Source organism: Micromys minutus (assembly GCF_963924665.1).
Source record: "Micromys minutus genome assembly, chromosome: 19".
NCBI lineage: Eukaryota > Metazoa > Chordata > Mammalia > Rodentia > Muridae > Micromys > Micromys minutus.
In genome coordinates this window covers 20,481,316-20,498,798 of record NC_137954.1, presented here as the reverse complement: position 1 = coordinate 20,498,798, position 17,483 = coordinate 20,481,316, and the positions used below count along the sequence as shown (strand labels likewise).

Below are 17,483 nucleotides of genomic sequence, written 5' to 3'. Positions count from 1 at the left end.
TACACTCTAAATTTCACCCTTAAAACTGGTTTTTCACAAACCTATTTTGGTAATTTTACAATGGTAACTTTATTTAGCTTTCCTATTTGATTTTGTATTATACTTAATGGTATTTTAATTATTATGGTTGATTATCACTGTAATTTAATGGTCTTATAGTACTTGGGAGAGTAAATGCTTTATAAAAACAATCACATCTCATTTCTTTAGTTTCTGAAATCTTTGGAAATACACTTTCTTTTAAGTTAGTTAATTCTATAAAAAATACCCCACTGCATTTTAGAAAATCGAATGTATATAATGCAAAATTTTGATTGGGACATGAAAACATGTATATTATAGATTGTAAACTAGTGTATTTGGGTTGGATTATCCGTTTTTATTATATGACTGTTGCCCATCACGGCTCAGATAAGGTGTTCAGAATGGGACTAACTGTCTGGAGGGAGGTGGTGCTATTGAAGCCCCAGAGCTGGAAAACATGAGTATTACGACATTAATTGATTAGCATTTTTGCACGTTGCTCCCCAATGATTAAGGAATCTGGGTAGAACAACACGATGAATTGTTCTTTTGGAAAGAAGTATCTTAATTGTGATGGTGTATCTAATAAAGAGTGATATTTGGCAAGAAGAGTGTAGATTTAAGCAGAGGCTTACCTCTGTATCTTGGTTCTTTACAAAGCTTCTGCTGCAGATCTTGAGAGAGGCTTGATGCCATGTGAGACATAGCTCTTGTCAGTGTCCCATTGACCCTGTCACCACAACCTGCCAATCAGGAAAGGCCTTTAGTAAGCATAGCTGTCTTCTACCTGTTTATTTTTAGTTTTCATAGCTAATGAATTAAAAAGTCCACAAGGACTCAATTTTTCACCTCTCTAATAGCGATTTACAGGTGACAGGTTCAGTGGCTCATACACACAGGCTCCTGAATAGCGTTTGATGGAGGGAGACGCTCACCATCCCGTAGTGTAGTTGGAACCAGAGAAACAGAGAATTGATCATTTCCTGGCAGATAGCAGTAAGTTTCAATTCATTCAAAATGCTGTATGAACTGTGATAGGTGGAGAATTATTACCCAAAGATTGATGATTTTTTGGGGGGGGGGGTGAGCGTAAATTTGTGCAGTGGCAATCCATTAAGAAATCAATAATCAGGCACTCTGACGTGTGGTTCCTATTCAGTTATAAACATGTGCCAGAAGAAGTTGAACCTAATGTTTTTGTTTTGCTTGGTGTGTATGTGTGTGCATGCGTGTGTGTGTGTGTATGTGTGTGTGTGTGTGTGTGTGTGTGTGTGTGTAAAATCATAGTTGACTCTGAGAAATAAAGTACAAATAAATATACATGTATATTAGTCTTTGCTCTTATTTTGTGTGATGTATTCATGTGTTCATGTGTGAACACATGCCTTCATGAACTTGTGCGTGTCAGAGTGGGACGTCAGGAGCCCTTCTTTTGACTGTTTGAGACAGTCTCTCTGATAGCTTCAGGCTAGCTGTCCGGCAAGCTGCAGGGAACCCTTGTTCCTCTCAGCACTGGGATTACAGATACAGGGCTCTGTGTCTAGCTGTTTCTCTGGATGCTGGGAAGCCGAAGTCAGTCCCATGCTTGTGAAGCAGGCCTTTTACCAACTGAGCCCCTATCTCAGGCCATCAAACTGTTCTCTTTTGATCAAATGTCCCCATATGGCACATTTGCTTAAAATTTGCGTGTTTCCTCAACTTTTAGAAAAGTTCCTTGGAACTATTTTAGATGGTCCTGTTCCTTTTGCTGCAGCATTGCTTTGTTGTTTAGTATTGGGAATAGTATTTATATGCTTAAATTAAATTGTTGTTTCTCCAGTCTGGAAGTAATTTATTGCCACATCTGCATGGGGAAGTTGAAGATTCATGCTTTTTAAATTAAAATTCTAACCTTAAAGCCATGACCTCACAACAAACAAATGTAAGGTTTACTTATAGCCAGCACTTAAGTACTAAGTTGGATGTTACTGGAGGAAGTCAGGCATCATGAAGAACTGGCCGTACTCTCAAAAAAGCTTGTATTTCACTAGAAACAACAGAGATATGGGAAAGGAATGGATGGAAAGGCAACTGCTCTGCAGCCTTTCGCTCTGTAGCTAGAGTTTCGGTGTTAACGTGTAATAGCGCCAGACATGATAAGGCGAGCTTCAGCCCACAAGATATTGCAACATTCTCCAGAGGTTGAGGCTCCAGAGCTATCCCTTTAAGTAGAGATTGTAAATCAAAATGTTGAGAACCTAATATTCAGTTAAAACAGTGAAGACAGATGTACAGCAAGAAGCGAGGCCTGTCTTTTTTTTTTCCAGCTTGAGTATCTATCCGTACCTTTGAATGTCTCGTGGAATGTCTACATATATCTCCTTTCTCAGTGACAATGCTAACAGGATTATGTGGCGTGCACTGACTGACCCATGGCTTGATAATTTTTAATCTCAATAATTTTCATATTTACCCTTCCTTCTTATCCCACATATCAGCTTTATATTGGGGGGTGTACAGACCTGTCTTTCACCGGGAGGTTTATTTGCTATCTATCTGGTCTTCACTGATGAGCATCTAGGGTGTTTCTAGCTCTCAGAGGGAATGTTTGTGTCCAGCCCTGACCACGGATGTCCTGTGTCCCATAGAACGACATAATTCACTTCTTTTAGGTAGACTTACTGTGCCTAGAGGTCTTGTAATGACCACTGTGGTAGATAAATCATAGAAAATAGTCTTTTGAAAATGTCACTGGTGTACATCACCCCTCATATTGTGTGAGCTTCTCCAGTGGGTTTTTTTCGTTAGTTTGTTTTTCACTTTGACAACAGTGTATCTTCTCAGTTTTGGGTGAGAAGAAAGAAAGAAAATGGTTTGTGTATATATTTGATGTCTTAGAAATTATATACCTAAACATCATTTTACCTTTTTTGGCAAAAAGTCTTGGTTTAATTTTTGCACCAGACAAACGCTTCTGCCTAATCATTTAGGAGACATTATACTTTAAAACAGTATTAAGAAATAGCAGAGGACATAGGATGTAGACTTGATTTCTTTTGACAGTGTCTCTAGGCCGCTGGAGTGTGCTGGTTTGTTGAGTTGTCTAGAACCCCCCAGGCTAAGCCTCGAACACAGGAAAACTCTACTCTAGCACTTTATCCATTGAGCCTTCCTCACATGGGAACCTTGAGTCTGGTGGAGAGCAGAGACAGTTCATTGTGTGACACGTTTTTACATGAGCAAATACACATGGAAGTGTGTTGTAGTGTTTGGCCTCCTCTGAGCCTGTCCTGGTGGGGGGGGGGTGGTTCTCAAACTGTTTGGAAATATGTTTACAGGCACCAGTGTGCTCTTTAACATGAAGAGAATCCTGAGGTAGGAAAATCCTGTGTGTCCCACCCTTCTCTCAGAATGGCCATTTGAGGGGATGATTGACAACCCCCTTTTGCTCTGTGCCTGTAAAATCAAGTTTTAAAATATCGGATTGTCCAAATTTGCTTCTGAAATACAATTCTCTGTCTCTCCGTCTCTGTCTGTCTCTGTCTGTTTCTGTCTCTGCTCTCTCTCTCTCTCTCTCTCTCTCTCTCTCTCTCTCTGTGTGTGTGTGTGTGTGTGTGTGTGTTATCTGATGAAAATAACCACTGAATCAAACACTTGGACACAACCCCAAAGGTCATTGAGAACAACTTCCTAAACAAAACAGGAATGTCCTTGACAGCTCATGCAACAGGTGGGCCCTGCAGTTTGGCTTCTCTATTCGCCGGGCTGGCTGAGGGAAAATTGTCAGGTAGATCAGCTGTGATTCCTAGAAAGCCCTTCCTTATGGCCAGCCCTCCTCTGCCTCCCAGAATGTGGCTTTTCCTTTACACTATGCATTTCCCTCTAATTATCAAAGAGGAGCCTTAGATTGTTTGGTTGTGTTAGTGCTTGTGGACCGAGTTTTCTTGTAGACTTTTTAATAGGCTTTTTGTTCTTACCTTTATGATTTCTATATTAGTGCCTTCTGAGGAATAATAACACATTATTGTTGTTTCAGGGTGATATTTTACTCTTGCCTCCTTTGTCCACATACTTGCAAATCAGCCATGCTGGTGTGCTAAACAGCAGACGTGAGATAAATGCTGAGTGTGTTCTCTCTGATTTACATTGTACGTATGTAACCTGTAGGCATTTTAAACTTCAAGCTTTTGCATTGTTGACTTGACAATTCAAATCCGTTTATATTTAAAGTGATATTTTGCTGGAAACCAGTACATGTTTTGGAGACAAATATCCTCTGGTTTCCATTTATACTGAAGCACAAAGCTGAGTGTGTACATGGGAGTTTGGATGGTAATTCTGTAGTCCCAAAATTAAACGTGTTGTGACATAAAGGTAATATACAAAGGCACGGAAAAAGAGGCTGGAGTGGTCGCACAAACGTTTGATCCAACAATACGCAGACAGAGGCAGGCAGATCTCTGAGTTTGGGGCCAGCCCAGTCTACAGAGTGAGTTCCGGGACAGTCAGGGCTACAAAGAAATCCTGTCCCCTCTGTCTCAAAAGACAATCCCACCACAACACGCACAAACCAAACGAAGGGAAAGAAGTAAAGAGACATGTTACATTGCTCACTGCTCCTGAAATCATCTTTGAAGGTTTCATTCAGCATAGGATGTGGAAATTGGCCACAGTTTTCCAGCTGACATTTCTTATGAGAGATTTCCGGGTGAAAAACAATAATACCAAATTTCTAAAAGTGCTTCTAGTCCCTGGCCTTTATTCCTCTGAGGATATTAGCAGTATCTGAATTGCCTTACAACCCAGTCTCTCGCTTTCTCTTACCTGAGTGGCAGTTTTACGGATCCCTTATTGGATTTACTGTTGTAATTCGATAGGGAATTGTGCTGGGAAGCGTATATTTCAATCTGTTCGCTTTAGCAGTCTAAATCATTGTTAGGATGGTGACTCATTCACATTTACCAGGGAAATTAGCTGGCTCTGTCTGTGTGAACATTTCAGAAGGAGCTGGCCCTAACTGCAGAGATACCATCTTCCAGGTCACCTGTGGCAAAATCCAGCACCACACAGGGCAGGAATAGTTTTTGATTATCCAGGCTAAATTTTGTTAGGTACATTTTTGCTTTAGTTTGGAGAAGGGTCTTTGGAGATTCACTGGCTGGGAAATTATTAGCTACTCACGTAAGAGGTCCATTAGCCCACTTGGTTATACTGCTGCAGAGTTGTTAAGGACACATGTGTAAGGTCAGATGGTATCCCAGAGGCCTCCAGTCACAAGAAATGATGGAATTTGGCCCTATTTGCCAGTCTTGCTTGATCACGGGAATCACCCAGGATGGCTTCTAAAGCAAAGGTTTCCAGACCTTACCCCAGGTATTCTGAATCAGAATTCTCTGGGGAGGGGCCTATGACTCAGATCTAGGTCAGCAGGAGGGCCTGCTTGAGAAACTTTATCAGGCAGCCTTACTTGTGGACTGGGAGCAAAACTGATTGGGAGAGAAGGCGAGGCTGCAGCCTGCATCAGTCAGAGCCCTGGTTTTGCAGCAGGAGATGGTAGAACAGGACCTGGTCTGTCTTTAAAGCTCAATGTAGGCCTTGTTTTATGTCTTGGGTAAGAAAAAAACAAACAACTTAAAATGTAAGTGTATATCACCCGTGTAACTTTTGTAATAATACAAAAAAACCCCTCCCTGTTCCTTGTTTCCCTCCCCCACATTCTGCACCCGTTTCTTTCATTTTTTTTTCTTTTCCTGTCTTTTTGTTTAACGAGTTTTAATAATATCGTGTGTAATATTTTCCCACGGAATTTGATGACACTGAGGTTTTTTGTTTTTTGTTTTTTTTTTCTTTCTTTTTTTCCTCTCTGCTTTTAAGTTATATTCCTTCAGCTTGTAGGTGCAAACTAGATACATGTTTCTGTTTCGGCGGGTGGGAGTGGGGTGGGAGTGGGCCGCTTGTACTTCTGTTGACACTTCAGAAGTAATCAGTTTAGATTGCAGCCGTTGATTAGAGTGCCCTTACCAAAGCTGAGAGTTCACTCTTGAGAATGACTCCACTGCATTTCTGGGTAACAAATGTAACAATGGCAAATTTAGGACACTTCCAAGGTTACAAAACTGCTAATCCCCCCCCCCTCTTATTGGAATGTATAGAAATTTTAAAAACATTTAGTGGCCTGTAATAAACAAATCATACACCCTAACTAATCAGGACCTCCACATTGAGACCCTTCATTCATAACAAATGTACAGACGGAGAGAAAGCTGGAAGAGTCTAGGAATATCCTCTCCACCCTACTGAAGTTTCAGGGACTCTAGCTTCCACATTGAATTACGAGTGAAGGTAAGAAATATACCAGCTGGTGTCAGCATGGCACCCAAGTCCTGATTAGCCTAAGATAGGAAGTCATAGCCCCACGACCTGCAGCCAAAAAGAAAGCAGAGCTGTGCGTTTTAAATGCGCCTGTGCAAACACTCACCCGGCTGACCTTCTGTTTCTTCAGCAGGCTGTAGGGCGGTTAGAGCCTCTGGAATACATTTAGACAATACCATCTAGACGGCCCTGCTGGCTGATGATGACTACACATGTTATTTAGCAAGTGCTTTTGAGTAAAGAAACCAATACTGCAGATAGGCCAGGGAGGTATAAATTCTCCCGTTAAGGAGAATAAAATTTTGCAGGATGAGCTTGTAAATTAGAAAATTGAAATATTTGAATATTTTAGGTGTGGGTTTGAGACGTTCAGGCAGGTATAATGGCTTGCAAATGATATCCATATAATTAAAGCACAAGATCACACTGACTGCTTAGGAAGAATTGGAGGGTGTCTACCTTCTAGTTAAATTCTTAGAATTACCATTTTCCTTCTATAATCTTTTCATCGTTTTCTATAATAAAATCTGTTTGCTATTCCCTGCCTGAAAACGTTAATGACTCCCTTTCCCTATGACATGAAGTCTGATGCACTCCTTTGTGTTTTATTCTGTGCTCCTTGTTAAACAACCCAGCCTGTCTTCCCCTCCTGAGCTCCTGAATTGGCCCTATTCTCTGCTTCCAGCCAGACACTTGCTGTATCCCCGACTTAATATGGCCGTTCATTTTGCCTTAATGTTGCACAAACCTTCTTTCCCTGAATCTCCGCCCTGTTTTTCTTCCCTGTACACTCCCAATACTTCTTTGAAACATCAGTCATTCCCATTATCCTGTGGCACCAAACATGCACAGCTTCCATTATGGTATTTGGCATATTGCAATGTTATTGTTTTATGGTTTTGCCTCCTGGGGTGGACTTTGAGATCCTCCAGGGAAGAGACTGTAGCCTTTTTTCCCTCAGACCTGTTGTCTTCCTGCCTCTGTACCTCATACAGAGTGAGTACAGTCTTCTGGAGTGTCCTATGGATGAATGGCAAGTGGAGGGCCTAGGGACAGGGACCTGAGGTAGGAACTGTTTAGGAAAAGAGTTGGAATGAGTTCCTTAACTAGGAAGTGGGAAGGGGGTGGAGAAAAGAAAAGGGTGAGACCCAGGCTCTTGTAGCACAGTTATCTTTAACAGCAAATCCTTTCTCCAAACAAATAGCCCTGCCATTACTAAGGTCAAATAGGTAAGGTTTCTCCTTCCCAGGTTAGGCTCCTTCCTTCCCTGGATACCCTCCTAAGTGCAGGGACTCATAAATTCATGAATGATTTTTTTTTCCTGCTTTGCCATCACAGAGAAGGTGAGTTCTGATCTGATTTTACCTGCTCTTGGGGCAGCAGGATACACTAGAGATCCATATATGTAGGTGAGCCTTGGACCCAGATCGAAATTTATGTTTGCTCTTCTGACTTGGAGCTAAGCAAGATGGATGTGTCTGCAGCTCTACCTCAAGTAGGGTAGAGTCTTAATAAGCAAATTCCTCCGGACTTCCTTATATGTGTCATCTGTAACAGAATAACAGTGGTACACCCTTCTTCTTTGTCCTTCTCATGTTTCTTCTCTCCCACACTTTCATCTGTCCTCTTTGTGCTGGCACATGGCTTTCGTCTGCTAATGAAACTTCCTCTGGCTGAACTTAGGGAAATGGGTTTCAGCTTAGTCATTTGTACTTTGTCAAGCTGACCCATTTCAAAAAAGAAAAAAAAAAAAAAAAAAACAGAAAGAGAAAAAGGAAGAAGGGATTGGACTAGGATGGGTACTTGGAAAGCAGGAAGCCATGCCAGGTTGCCCCAGCTGAGACTCGGGAGTGCCAGCCTTGCTGATCTAGGGTTATATGTATTCGACAGATTGGGTTGGCTCTGATAAAGACTATGGATTGTCTTTGGGTCCCCTTCAGCATTCTGTTTATTTTTCTTAACCTGTTTTTTATAAACCCACTTCCCCTCAGGCTAGAAAAATGTCTCAGCTGTTAAGAACACTTGCTGCTCTTCTAGAGGTTTGCAGCACACATACTTACCTGTTCACAACCACCTGTAACTCTTTCTCCCAGAGATCCCAGCACCCTTTTCTGGCCTCTGTGGGCAAGGAAGTGGCATGTATGCACACACAGGCACAGGCTGTATGCATAAATAAAAATAAAATAAATCCCTTCTGTTATCTATCTATCCATCCATCTATCTATCTATCTATCTATCTATCTATCTATCTATCTATCTATCTATCTATCATCTGTAATTTTAGATTTCCTGGAACTCATTCTATAGACTAGGCTGGCCTCGAACTCACATCTACCTGTATCTCCATCAGGAGTACCGGGATTAAAGGCCTGCACCACTATACCTGGTTACAATAAGTCTTCAAACAACAACAAAAGCGTTCCTCTGTGATACTTGTATGCTCTATGCTGTCCTGTGGTCCCTACCTTCTTTGTTTAGGATTACGAAATGCTGATATGACTCTTCACATCCCTAGTCCAATTCTAAACCTGTCTGGAAGGACTAGGCACTCTTGTCTCATTTTTCCATCGTGTCTTTGGCAATGTGAGGCAGTTAATCCAGGATGAGGATTTTAGGGAGTGGCATAGCTTAATGGACCACTGTTGCGTTATGGTGTGTGTGTGTGTGTGTGTGTGTGTGTGCGTGTGCATGTGCGTATGTGTGTGTGTGTGTGTGCGCGTGTGTGTGTGTGTGTAGAGATAACTCTAGCACTTTCTGCTCAAACCACAGTAGTAAATCTCAAGTAATTTCAGGTAACACATTATGCTGGCAGGCTTGAAGGAGATTTTATAGTAATGAACAATGCATGAAAGATTAATTTCTTCCAGAACAAAGGCAGTACCAGATCAGAGTTCAGGTTATACAAGTCAAATAGGAGAGGACTGAAACAATCATTTTGAACTAATAATCAAATTAACAGTTACTTTTCTTCGCTTGTTTTGCTAGTGCTTTTTACTTTTGGTTTGAATATGAAGACCCTTTGATTACAGCTTTATATTGATGCAGAACAGACTTCTTGAAATTCTGCATAAATAGAACTGAATATTACACAAATATGTAGTTGACACTGTTAGGAGGCCACCTCAGCCAATGACAAGCTGTGCTCAGTCCTCTGTATTAAAGATGTTAAAGATGCATGCTTGTTAAGTAATTGTCAGTGGTTACGACTCTTTCATAGAGGGGAATGTGCGCTATTTTTATAAGCCTCCACAAGTCCTCAGCTTTTAAATATCCTTAAAACCAACCGGCCACAGTTATAAAAACAGAATGTTATGAAAGGGTATACCAGAGCTCTTTGCAGGCAAACAGTGTGTCTGTTCCACATAGGTGGAAAGGACTGGGTGATGGAAGAGAGAGCAATGTAGTCGCTCCTTCACACAGTACAGATTGCCTCTTAGTTTATTTAGAAGCTGCTCTTCCACTGTAGTCACGTATGTTCCCCTTCTGCCCTGACTACGGTGACAAGTGCATCCCTCTAAGAGAGTTGCAGACTGCTGTGGCATCTCCTAAATATTTTTGTGTTAGAACCTTAATCCCTAAATTCAGGCGATGGTGCTTGTGGGTAAAGCCTTCTCCATGAGAAGTTGTGTTACCTGAGTTCATAAGGGTGGGACCCCATGAGGGGCTTAGTAACCCCCCAAGACAACTAAGAGCTGAGCTCTCAAGATGTCCTCCACCTTATGAGCATGTGCTGTCTTCCAGCATGCTGACCTGGGTGTAGCTCTCTCCCTATGCTTTTGTGTTGTGTCCTAGCCTCCAAACTACAAGAACCACACCTCTTTTGCTGTTTCCCAGACTCAAAGATTCTGCTTTAGTAGCATATCATGGACTTAGAAGAACTGTGTATTAAATGGAGAGACTAAAAGCCTAGTTTCTCTCATGAATTTAAAAATGGAGAGAATGAAGGATGATTTGTCGTTTAAAGTATTCTAGAAGTAAGTGGTTATATTTCCCTAAATAATCAATAAACTGGCTTAAACCATGTGATAATTATCTGATCGACAAGATTATAGCAAGATTAGACAAATTGGCACCATTTTCTTAGGAATTTGAGAATTGTATTTTTCTTCATTTACAGTCAGAAATGGGGACAGAATGAAGGTAACTAGAATTCTGGTCAGGTCTGGGGGTGGTGATAGACATTTTCAATTTTAGCATACTTCTGAGTAGAGTTAGGTCGATGTTTGTGAACTTGAGGACCGTCTGTTCTACGTAATGAGTTCTAAGTCTGCTAGGGCTTATTGAAACCTTATCCTTAAAAGGAGAAAAGGTAATTCTGGTCAGAGGATGGTTTAGTCAGTTACCAATAATCAACGGGCTCAGAGTGACACCCCAAAGATAGTAAGTGAGGCAATGAGGAGAAAGGACAATGAACTGAGTAAGAGACAGTGGACACAAGATGCTCTGTGATGCTGCTGTGGGCGAGTAGGGTGACTATAAAATACAGCAGTGCACTGCATGTTCTTATAAGCTAGAGTAATAGAACTTTAATGTTTTTCTCCATAACAGCAACTATACTTTTGAGGGGACAGCTATGCTTATACACAACATACATGGGTACCAAAATGTCACCGTATCCACTAATTGTATAATTTCTTAAATAATATAAATTAAATTACGACAAAGTCCATGATAAGAGTAAATATAATGATAGGTGGGTGAGAACTACTGGAGACCCTGGGGAAGCAGAAGCCTTCACTTCTGTACCTACGTACTAGTGTGTTTTCCAAAGCTATAATAAAATACTTGAGGCTGGGTAACAAAGAGAGGAAAGGTGTTTGTTTATCAAACAGTTTTAGAGGTTCAGGCAAATGGCTTATTATCATCTCATATCTGGTGACACCTCATGGTGGATAGTATCATGGTAGGTGGGTGTGTGAGCAGGAAAAGTTGGAGGAAGAGATCACATGGTGAGATAAGAAGCCAGAGACTAGGGAGGGGTCAGTCTTTCTCTTTAAAAATTCTCTCAGGTGAGCTAAGCTTTGTTTCATGATAACTCTCTCAAGAGCTTCTGAAAGACACACCTCCCAAGACCCCCATGACATTATTTTTCCCACCCGGCCCAACTCTTCCTGGTTCTTTTGTCATTGACACACCAGGGCCATACTTTCTACATATAGTCTTGGTGCTAAGTCAAAGCTAACCCACAGTAGCAGTTTTAAATTCTGCTGCACCCGACACTTAGTCCTCAGTAGGTTCTCAGGAGAGAGCGGCCAGAAACGATCATTTTCTGTCATGTTCACATACAGGTACTTGCCAACTCTGTGATCTTGACAAGGTGTTCTACAGAACATGACAAGCTTCTCTTGGGACTGTTGAGAGGCTTGATTGACATTAGGCACTAAAGCTGGTAGCAGAGGTTGTGATACACAGTTGTGTCACACACTAGATATTGCAGTAAATGTCAGGTAGTTGTTGGCTAACTGTGGGGAGCATAGAGCAGCTCTGAGGTCTCACTGGGTTGTAGATGCGGTGCTGTAGTAATTGCTTATTTACTTGTTTACTGGGGCTTAGCCTTTCCATGAAATTAATTTATTTCATAGTAAAGCACAGATTACCAAGATGCTTAAAGTGTTAACGACTATTCACTCTCCATTCATCCTTTTAATTTTGGACCATTTTCTTCTTGGGATTTTTACCTTAAAGGAATTGAGCAAAAATGGCTGCATATATGAGCTCTATGAAGGGTTTATAATGTAGGCTTATTTTCTTAGAATGATTATTGGGTGAAAATTGTGATCTTATAAATGAGTTATATTTTTAATTTTTATTATTTTGTGTGTGTGTGTGTGTGTGTGTGTGTGTGTGTGTGTGTGTGTGTGATGTGTATGCTGCTGTTCGCATGTGTGCATGTGGAGGTCAGAGGCAACTATCTAGAGTCAGTTCTCCCCTTCTGTCTTGTTGAGGGAGGATCTCTCTTGTTTCTGATGTGCTACAATACTTCAGTCTATCTGTGTCATAAGGACCACACTGATGCTTTGATGCTTCTCTTCTGCCCTGCCCCCCCCCCCACCTCACTCTAGGACTGCTGGGATTGAAAGTGCATACATGCCATTCCATCAGACTTCTTAGATGGGCTCTGCAGATGCAACTCTGGTCATGAACTTTTTACTCACTGAACCATCCATCTCACCGACTAATAAGTGAAATAAAGCTATGTTATTTAAGGGGATAACAATTTTTTTTTTTTTTTTTTTTTTTGCAAGCAACAAATATCACTAGGAAGGCTGAAGCAAAAGGATAGCTTCAAGTTCAGTGCCAGGCTGAGTCACATAGTGAGTTTGAGGATAGCCTGAGCTACAGAGAGAGACTTACAAAGTGATATGAGTAGAAAGCCTCATAAAGTATTTACTCTATCAGGCAAGTCCTAATCACTTTGCATATCATTTCTTCAACTGCTCCTAGATTTTCTGCTTAGGTTATTATCTTATTCCCATGTAAACACAGCTATGCAAGGGGTAGTTAATAGGCATCATTCACGATATAATTAAATTTTCTCAACATTAGACATTCCAAGCCTTATTTTGCTGCTAAGAATGTATATAATATAGTTTTGAGCAGCTACAGGTTTGTTGTTGTTAGTTTTGTTCTGTGATAATCAACATAGTGGCAGGTAATTCTTGTGCCACTGCCCCTAAGGGAGAGTTCAATATTCAGTACATTGATAATGTGATGTTGTTTTGTACGTGCTGTTTTTATGAACTAGAAAGACAGTAACTGGTCCAGTGTTCCTTCGTGTTCAGCGAGATCCGGTCAATCACTTATATGTTCGAGAATTTTACTTTGTTTTGTATAAGACATTTTGTCTTTGTGTTGCCATGAAAATACTTTGGCTTTCTTGATCGCTGACATTTGTTGGTTATATTTTTAAAAGGACTTTTGAGTTGTGCTGACAAATAGCCTCAGAGCAATAGTCACTACCTGGGAAATGGGACGGCCATGCTGAAATCCGCATGGCTTGAGTCATATGGTGCCTTTGCCTTTTCCCTTAACTTATTTTTAAGACAGAAGATTAGAGTGATGGATCAGTTTCAGGGTGTGAACGCCAGTCTCTGATTAGAATTCAGGAGATACGTGGATCTGATGTTGATGGGCAGGCTGCCTGCTCAGCCAGGGAAGCTGCCATTATGCCAAGAGCCTGGACTGATTAGAGCTCTCCTTTGGAGAGACCTCAGTACAAATGTAGGTATTTTCCCAGGGCGGCAGAAAACAAAGGGAAATGTCCACCTTGAGGTTTAATTCTCTCATCGTTTCAAGCCGATAACACTGTGTATGAGTTCAGCCTCTGTGTTTTCTTTTCTTTTCTGCTCAACACAGATTCTCTACTTCCAATTTCAAATCCGGACAATGGTCACCAAAATATATAAATTTAATTTCTTACACCAACTCATTGGTTAAAACTTTGGTGATTTTACTGGAGGGCATTTGAGTGAAATTAGGTTAAGACCTATAGAACACCATGAGAGATGAGTTACTGTGTGTGATTATCCAGCTGTTCCACAGTTGCGATGCCCCCAAATCAGCTGTGAATTTTCCCTCATTGAGTCAGATGTGAAACTGCTCTCTTGCAACTTTTAAGGCTTGCTATGCATTTGCATTGATTTTGGAGCTCTCTCTGATGGGTTTATGCTTTTGTTTCTTAATGGGTCCTTGGGTTGACCAGTTGTATTGGATCAGATGTTACCAAAGGCCTTGGCAGTTTTTTTGTTTTTTTTTGTTTTTTTAATGTGACTTAAGGCAAATGTTTTTATCTGACAACCTGAGTTTTATATTCTTTTTCACACTTTACTTTGGGGAAGGCATTTGATTCATCCAGTGCCTAATGAATATGATCAGACAGATTAATGGATATGATCACTCTTAACATTTCTCAACTTTACCCAACAACGAATGAGTAGCAGAAAGGAGTGAGCGCCGAGCAGGGGCCCAGGGAGAGGCAAGTTTTCCTTAATGCATTATTTCATTCAAACTATGTTATCAGCATAACATTTCAGATAATATCAGATGAAATGCTATTGGAGTATCTGTTATAAATAAGTAAAAAAATAAAAAACAATCCCCTAATGTCTAAAACTTGCCAGTGTTCTCTCCTCTTCTGACTTTCTGTCAGATACAGAGTGGTTCTCAACCTGTGGGTCACAGCCTTAGGAGTGAGAATTACTGTAGAGGAAGGTTAAATGACTCTGGGAAAGGAAGGACTTTTCCTAGAAACCGTCCTTTGGAGACTGGAGTGATGAAAACACACTATAGAGTTTCACTCAGCTGGTATTTAGCTTCTGATATTTGGAGTTGGGTGTTGGGGAAATTCCCAAGGACACCCAAGGGCAGAGAGTTCCACCAGGTGTCCTCGGCCTGTGTGGTACTCCAGGTGTGTCAGGAAGAGGTGCCATTCTGGTTGAAGTGAGCCAGGGGCTGTGCCACCTTAGCTGGTACTCCGTGTCCTTGTGATAAGTATAAAAATACCTGTTTGCCTTTATTTCTGTCAAACGTGTGGACTTTGCCTCTCCTTGCCCAATGCATGCCAACTTCACGAATATAATCCCTGTCAGGTTTAGGTACACAATAAAGCGAACAAGCCCCGCCCCCTTTCACCCAAACTCTCCTACAAAAAGGGAAATAAATTTGCCCAATATCAGTAGACATGATAAACAAAACGAAACAAAGCCAGACTTCTCATTTCCAAAGTAAATGCACTTTGAACATGGTTTAATATGAACAGAAACAGGCCTGTGGCGTCTTATAGATTCTTTCCAAGACTACACCTGGGATTAAGGCAGTAAGCCTGCTTGGCAAAGGCAGTTTACATATCAACACTGTCTGATACATATTTAATAGGTAAATGCCAGCAAAGGGGCATCGCAGTAAAACTATGTCTAATGAAACTTATTCTTGTCCTAAGTTTCACTGTAGTTAGTGCTGGGATATAGGAAGTTAAAGGCTTCCCCTTTTCTCCAGGTTGGATGTGAGGTCTCTATATCCTTAAATAGCATAAAGATTGTGAATCTGCCACCACCATTCCCCCACAGATCTGGAGATCTACTTGCCAAAGCTGTACAAGGAGCATGCTTGGGTATGATAGTCTGGGCAGACACAGGAACAAACAACAACAACAACAGCAACAACAACAACAACACACATACACACACATTCAAGCAAATAAGCAGAACCCAACTCATTGTCTATTACTGTGGTGGACCTCCATTACTAAGTCCTGCACATTCATTCACTACCTACCCTGTGTTTGTCTCTCATCTTCCCTTGGGTTTTTTTAGGTATTGCGTAAGCTTGTAAATTTGGAGAAGTAAAGCTGACTTCTACATCCTATGAGAATTGTGGACCAACTCAAGGTCGGCAGTTCAGGTGACAGATATTGAGTTCATGGATTCCAGGAACTGGATACTGAGTCCCTCACGCTGACCTTAATCGCATTCTCCCCCACTACCACACTAAAGGGATTCGGAGAAAACAGAGAACCCCGAGGTTCCAGGACAGCATCTCCCAGAAGCCCAGCAGACAAAGTTAACAGATTTGAAATCTGGAGTCTAAAGCTGTTTGTACTATGCCAGAGAGCACTGGTCCCTCCTGTGGACGAGTTACCACGCAGCCATAGTTAAAGTGTGTTTCACTGCAGTGTCTAAGATGAGCTGTTGTCATTTCTTAGTTAGGCTGGTGGTTTTCATGTCAGCTGTAAGATGAGCCACCTGCACTTGTGTGCAAAGGAGGAGAGAGGAAGATTTGCTGTTTATTTAATTCAGCAAATATTGATTCCTCAGAAGGAAGGCATCGTCCAGGCCTAGTTTTAAAACAGACATTTGGATGATTTTGGCATGCTGGAAATTATTTTTATTAGATTATAAACAATTTCTATTTTTTTAAAAATGATTTGTTTTTTTCAGAATTTATATTTGAGGGATGTTGGTTTCCCAACTGTAGAAACAGATAATTTTTTAAAAAAGAAACTCAACCTAATCTAGCATATTTTAAAGCACTTGTTGTCTGTATTGCTTTCCTAAAAGATCTATGAAGTAACTGTTAGCATTGCCTTGTCTGTCTGTCTTCTGTCTGTCTGTCTGTCTGCATACATATAAATGCATTTGTTCTTTGACAATTTTATTTATGTATTCCATGTACCTTGATCCTATCTACTCCCATTTTACCATTTTATTTCATTTTTTTTATAGACAGAGTCTGTTATATAGCTTGGGCTGGCCTCCCATTCCTGATCCTTGTGATGGAATTTCATGTGTTCACCACACATCTTAGCATTCTCACATCCTACAAATTAAAAACTGGGTTCAGTTAAAGGCCATCTGGCTAAGCTGTTCAGGCATCATGACTCAACTTTGTAACCCCAGCACTAGAAGCTGAGGCAGGGGGATCAGGAGGAGTGTGAGGTCTTCTGGCATACATAGAGGAATTCTGCCTTAAATAATCAGAGGGGCAGGGTGGACAAAGGAGGTAAAGCAGCGTGAATACACTTAAGCTTGTCTTGCTCTCGGATCTTTGTCTGCAGCTAATAGGACAGTATTTCTATAACAAGAAATTAGTACTGATTAGCAGTTCAAAAATCGATATAGTCTATAGGAGTCAGGACTTCAGTGAAATAACAAGGGTTGGAGTGGGGAGTGAAAGTTTTGTAGTAGGTGTAGTGTTTTAGGACACTGTTCTCATGAATATTCTGAAGAAATATTTAGACACACAGACATGTATATATATATATACACACATATATATATACCGCTTTCCAATAAAAAATATTTTTATTGTTTATCTAATCAAGTCACTAAACAGTAGTTCACAGCTTAAAAATCTTCTGAAAATAGTGGGCATTTAGTAATCCTGAGCTGAGCAGATGTGCTATTAAATAGAGAACAAACAGAAAACAGAAACTCCAGACATTGTATTTGGGTGAAATTGCCCTACAGAGTAAGACCCAAAATGTTCATCCCTGTATCTGACCAACAGGGCACAATCGACTAATTTATACCAGATCCCAAAATAGGTTCAGAACCTTGTCCCCAGAACTTTCTAGAAGATTCTATTTTTTTGATTTACAAGTTGGCTTCTCT

The 17,483-nt window shown here is 40.8% G+C and overlaps 1 protein-coding gene across 1 annotated transcript in view; it reads right to left on the bottom strand.

Annotated features, from left to right (window-relative positions):
* The window catches only part of SPAG16 (sperm associated antigen 16), a gene marked incomplete at both ends in the record, with an annotated part of 827,025 nt that overhangs the window by 802,065 nt on the left and 7,477 nt on the right, over positions 1 to 17,483 (bottom strand). Inside the window, one exon of the mRNA XM_080932901.1 lies at positions 14,878 to 15,016. Within this exon, the coding sequence (XP_080789027.1) occupies positions 14,878 to 15,016 (139 nt within the window). The remainder of the gene's footprint in view (positions 1 to 14,877; positions 15,017 to 17,483) is intronic.